Source organism: Scyliorhinus canicula, chromosome 16 (assembly GCF_902713615.1).
Source record: "Scyliorhinus canicula chromosome 16, sScyCan1.1, whole genome shotgun sequence".
In the NCBI taxonomy this organism is placed as follows: Eukaryota; Metazoa; Chordata; class Chondrichthyes; order Carcharhiniformes; family Scyliorhinidae; genus Scyliorhinus; species Scyliorhinus canicula.
Window position 1 is genome coordinate 22,207,793 of NC_052161.1, and position 6,000 is coordinate 22,213,792.

The following is a 6,000-nucleotide window of genomic DNA, read 5'->3' on the forward strand; positions in this document are numbered from 1 at the left end:
AAATTATTAATCAACTATATATTCTTAAGGAGTACGTGTCGAATCCAAGTTATCAGTGTTAATAAATTTATATTGTTCTTTAAGTTAAAGCTGTGTTGTGGTCTTTGTGAACACTACGCCAACCATCCTGAAAAAAGCAACACAAAGAACACCACATGGTACCAGGAGTCCATTACTTTTAAGAAACAACAGATTAGGAAAGAATAGCATTAGGAGATTGAAGAAGCAATCCAGAAGCTACAGAACTCTGTAAAATAGAAAAAATCTATGAAGAAGACTAATCAGAAGATGGAAGGTCTCAAGAAGCCTGACCACTTCAAGACACATGGTAAACTATGCCAGAACTGGACTTTCTTTAAACAGCAGCTTTAAGTTTTCCTTTCTGCATCTGCGCTTGAAAATGCCTCAGACCAAAGGAAAATAGCACTCCTATTAATTTTGTCTAGACGGTAAGCATTAGAACGTTATAATTCATTTGAATTCAGTGCAGATTAGGATAAAAATAAATACAAAATGGTGCTACAAAAATTAATGATCCTCATAGAATTTACAATGCAGAAGGGGACCGTTCAGCCCATTTAGTCTGCACCGGCTTTTGGAAAGAGCACCCTGCGTCCTGAAAAATTCTGTGAGTGCTACATGTTAAGAAAATGGCTGCAGTTAAGAGGGGAGTCAGTGGATTTCTTCATCGCAGTTATAAAGTTGCGAGCGCAGTTCTGTTTTCCTTCACCTCCGATTCTATTCTGCGCGATCACAGTGTGTTCGGGATAAATGACGAACATTTGCGCGAGAAAATGCTAAGACAACCAGTTTTACCGCTTGAAGACGTGATTAATATGTGCAAGGCCAGTGAACAGGCATCGAGTGTATATGCAGAGCTTGTGGCAAAAGAAAAGTGCGCAAAATCGGGAAATGTGGCTGATGCCATTAATGCTGTGTCGCAGCAAAGAAAACTGCCGGTGGCCATTTTGAAAGTGATGCCATGGGCATGACGGCATGCACATGCTATGGACATGCCCACAGTTTAAAAAATTGTCCAGCAAAAGGCAAACAATGTTCCAATTGTTGCAAACTTTGCAGCGCAGTATCGTTTATCAGCAACTGTTCCAGTAACCAAATTTTTAAAAGTCCTGCAGTGATTTCAGATGGATCCAAAGTGCACAGAGTGAAGAAGAAAATCCAACATCATAACGGACAGGGAAGATTGCCCACCATATTCACTTTCGGATACTTTCATGATAGAAGCAATCACTAGGATTAACTTACTGGATCGAAATGGAAGATCAGTACAAGAGCTCTTGAAGATAATTAGGGTGTGGACTGTCTCATTAGAAATAAATTGAAAACTAATACCATTTAAAACTGACACAGGAGCGTATGAAAATATTATTACTGAACGATCTTTAATGCAAGCTTTTGACAAAGCACCAATAAAGTAATCCACCTGTAGGCTCAAAGATTACAACGGTCTGCAGCTTTAGGTGGTGCTGCTGACCGGCAGCCGAACAGGATTCTACGGCGGGCGATCAGGGAGGCAAAGGCAAGGGTGTCCGCCCTCCTCCCCAGGATCTGGCTGGTCTGAAACCCCAAATACCACCACTTTCGGACATGGCTCCACTCTCTCCCCCCCCCCCCCCCCCCCCCACCACTTTGGACATTGCCTCAAAGAAGGCAGTCCAGTACTCCACATGTTTGGGGCAAGACCAGAACATGTGGGCGCGACCTCTCGGAATCCCTCCAAATGGAGAAAATTAAATTCGCCATCCGAGGGTCAGACTACGGCTTCCACAGAACATGGGAGCCATTCACCCGGTTGTTCCTGGACTTGTCTGTGGCCAACAATCAAGGAGAAGAATAGCCAGGTAGTCAGGAACCAGGGGAAAGCAGCCAAAGCATGAGAGGGTGAGATAGAATGAGAGGGGACGACGACAACTCACTCTAAGAGGGAGGAAAGGCGAACCATGGGGTGAGGGGGGGGGGGGGGGGGGGGGGGGATGACATCAACTCACTCTAAGAGGAAGGAAAGGCGAACCACTGGGGGCGGGGGAGGCAGGGAAACGTTAACCAACCTGACATCCAGAGGAACAGAGAAAAAGGAGAACACAGGCGGAGGACGGGAGGGCCGGCTGAAGCGGCAGCATGCACGAGAAGACAACGGCGGCGAAATCCAACCGGGAGAAACGAGGGGCAACACTGACATCAGACCCACTTGAGGATTGCCCTCCGGAAGTGCCTCGCCGGCACAAACGGATGCCTACTTACATGTATATAGATATATCATATCCTGTGTACATAACGGTGAAATATACTCTGTACAAAAAAACAAAAATCCAATAAAAAGAATTTTTACAAAATTACAATGGTAACACAATAGTCACAAGAGGGTCCTGCTGTCTTGTTGTAATGAATGGGAACATTAAGATACCCATCAACTTTGAAGTGGTAGAGGGTGAGAAATCATCATTAATTGGAGTGGATTTGTGAAAGATTGCAGCAAGTTGAAAGGATTCACTCAACCAGGACTTCAGCTGACCAAGATGAAGAGTCAAGGGAAGACTTAGGTGTTGTGAAGGACCTCTCCAAAGCTACCACTGATGCTGACACAACAGAATTCAGGACAACCACTGATGCTAAAACATCAGAACCCGAGATAGTCCAAATAGTGGAATCTCAAGCTTGTTTCTTTACTGAGATACTACCAGTATCTGACCACAAACTGACAATCAAAGCCGTAACTGAAAAGGATTTGATACTCCAGAAGGTGAAACAATACCTAAAAGAAGGATGGCCTACTGGATGGCCATCTGCCTTTTGAGATATAAGAGATGATCTTTCTACAGTAGCTGGTTTCCTGCTCAAGGGAGATAGAATAGTGATTCTGCCAGTTTATGTTTCGGGATTCTGCAGCAGATTCACGAGGGTCATCAAGGTATCGGAAAGTGTCGTAGGAGAGCCAGACAGTCAGTGTATTGGCCGGGAATAAACTGAAATATCGACCAATATGTTGGAGCATGTACAATTTGCCAGATGCATCAGCCAGCAGAGAGCAAAGAAACAATGCAACAGATGGAAATTATTACCAGGCCATGGAACAAAGTGGGCATGGATTTATTCTATTTCCAGGGTCATGACCATCTGATAGTCATAGACTATTACTCCAACTATCCAGAGGTTATGATGTTGAATGATTCAACTGCCAGATCCGTGATAAAGGCATGCTATGGGATACCTCTTAACGTTGTCTCTGACAATGGTCCGTGTTTCTTTTTTTTTAAATATAATTTTTATTGGAATTTTTTACAGAAAATATAAAACATAACGACAAACCATGAAATGCAACAAAATAACCCATAATAACTGTGACACCCCCAGACCGTATCGGCGCATGTATCACATCCCCCCACCCCCCCAACCCTAATGAACAACAAAAGAACTTAAAAAATATTAAAATTAAATAAACAAACATAGTCATTGTCGGCCCCCCCCCTTCTCCCTCCCCTTTTCCCTCCCCTTTTCCCTCCCCGGGTAGTTGGGAGTGGACATGGTTTGCAGAGCAATATAATTTCAATCATATTACTTCCAGCCCATGTTATCCTCAGTCTAATGGAAAAGCAGAGAAAGGAGTAGGGATAATAAAGAGGTTATTCCACAAAACGAGTGACGATGGTCAAGATATATCATTGGCGTTGTTAACGTACAGAGCAACACTGTTGTCAACTGATCTATGGCCTGCTCAAATGTTAATGGGTAGATGACTCAGAACCACATTACCCGAGATCACCATTCCTGAAATGGATAATAAAGATATACGTGGACGCATCACAGCAACGCAAAAAAAGCAAAAAAGAGGACTATGATAAACAAACTAAACCTCTGTCTGAACTTTGAGAAGGTGACTTCGTACAAATTCAGAAGGAGGATGGCAACATGTTGCAAAAGTTCTGAAACAAGTAGCACCACGATCATACTTAGTCAAAACTGACCAGGGATCACTGTTCAGGAGAAACAGACGAGCATTGCTGCGTGTCAAGCATAAAGTTCAACCTCAGCTTTCAAATGTTGAACCACCTGATAACTTATTCAGGGACCTTGCCTTTCCAAATCCTTACTTCACACAGACACAGGAAGAAGATGTGGCAGAGCAATCGAATACCTTGAACATTCCATTAAGAAGATCTCAAGAAGAAGACTGCCAGAGAGACTTAAATGTGTGATGAATGTATAATGAAATACTGGCTCATCTAAGTGATGTGACAGTTATTTACAAATTAATGTACAGGATTATAGAGAGTTTATAATAGTTACTAGCTAATAGTCAGAGTTACACCTGAAATGTAATGGTTAAAGAAAATATCACAATCAATGTTATAATAATTTTATTTTACAAAGAAAGGGGATGTGGTCTTATCACAACTATCAGCACTGCAAGGGTTAATGTAGTGTTGAGAGTAGCCATTGGAGGGAGCTACAGTTACAACTATATAAGGCAGTGAGGGGAAGGAGTTAGCTAGCAACGGTCAGAAGAGCAGAGAGTGTAAGTGTGTGCAGATCATAGTATAAACCAGTAGTGAGATTAGCTGTAGATGAGTGTAGTTAAATGTTATTAATCAACTGTGTATTCTTAAGGAGTATGTGTCACGGAGTCAGTGCAGCAGGAGGCCACTCAGCCCATCGAGCCTGCACCGGCTCGCGGAAAGAGTAAGAATCTTAAGACCACATCTCCACCCTATCCCCGTAACCCAGTAACCCCACCTAACCTAAGGGCAATTTAGCTTGCCAATCCACCTAACCTGCACATCTTTGGACTGTGGGAGGAAGCCGGAGGAAACCCAGGCAGAAGCGGAGAGAACGGGCAGACTCCGCACAGAGACCCAAGCCTGGAATCGAACTTGGGACCCTGGAGCTGTGAAGCAACTGTGCTACCCACTGTGCTACCATGCCTCCCTGACCAATCCAAGTTACTAGTGACAATAAATTTATAGCGTTTTTTAAGTTAAAGCTATTTTGTGGTGTCTGTGAACTCTACGCCAACCATCCCGAAATATTCAACACAAAGAGCACCACAGACTCCTGCCAACCTGTGTCGACATTTGCCCAAGTAGGTCGAAACAAAAAGAAAAGTGCAGAGTCATCAAGCAAGTGGTGGAAACTCTTTTTGCCCTGCGCATTTATCCGCAGATTGGTTTCTGCCGGTCTTTCAACCCGCTAATCGAGGCTCTGCATTTTTACTACCCTCCTTACAGCACAGCACATTAGTTAAATACCCACCAGGTGCCCGTAAACATCGTCGGGGTTGTCATAAAACATGGTGTTGAGCACTTCCTGCATCCTTTGTGGCACCGAGTTGGCCCTGTAGTACTCGACCGCGCGCTGCTTGAGCTGGTGGAAGTCGCGAGCCTGCTGGGTGCTGCGACCGTTACTGCTGGGCACCCGGCCATCAGACATCCCTTCACCGCTCGGTCTCTCGGTGTTACTTCAAAACAAGACAAAAAAAAACTTAAAGTTTCCCTTTCAAAACACACACCAAAGAAAATGGTCGCCGCCGGTGGTAAAGTTTTAATAAACCGCTGTTCGGGGGAATCAGCCTGGCGCTTCCTTCGCCGTTGCTAGGCGACGTCTGGTCGCGCGGCTGGGCGTGACGTCATGGGCTCCGCTTGAGCTCCACCTGTCGAGTTGATTCACCTGGAGCACCAGGTGTGGCTGTGGCGGCGGCGGCGGCAAACCGACCGGGGACGTCGGCTGTCGATGGTGAGCTCTTCCTTTAATACACATTTGAGGGGGCCTTTTTCTGGCCTTGACACTTCTGGTTCTCCCTGTTCTTTGGCCAATGCTCAGTCAACACATAAACCCAAAACCGTCAATGGCTCATTTGTTTCATTGCTGTGCATAAAATGCCTATTTACAGATTGCACCTGACTGCAACTAACTAACTAACTGTGCGAAACATTTTGTGTTCGTTCTACAGCATAAAAGTTCCTGAAACATAATCGATTGTTTTTA

At 44.4% G+C, this 6,000-nt stretch overlaps 1 protein-coding gene across 2 annotated transcripts in view; it reads right to left on the bottom strand.

The window, feature by feature from the left end:
* The window catches only part of eno4 (enolase 4), a 112,066-nt gene extending 106,306 nt beyond the window's left edge, over window positions 1-5,760 (bottom strand). Inside the window, exons 1-2 of one of the 2 annotated variants that reach the window (XM_038773716.1) lie at window positions 5,666-5,760; window positions 5,269-5,473 (exon numbers count right to left, since the gene is read on the bottom strand). In XM_038773716.1, the coding sequence (XP_038629644.1) occupies window positions 5,269-5,445 (177 nt within the window). In that variant the 5' untranslated portion in view covers window positions 5,446-5,473; window positions 5,666-5,760. Of the gene's footprint in view, window positions 1-5,268; window positions 5,587-5,665 lie in introns of those variants that run through there. The other variant, XM_038773717.1, reaches the window with a different exon arrangement.
* Window positions 5,761-6,000: the final 240 nt, after the last annotated feature.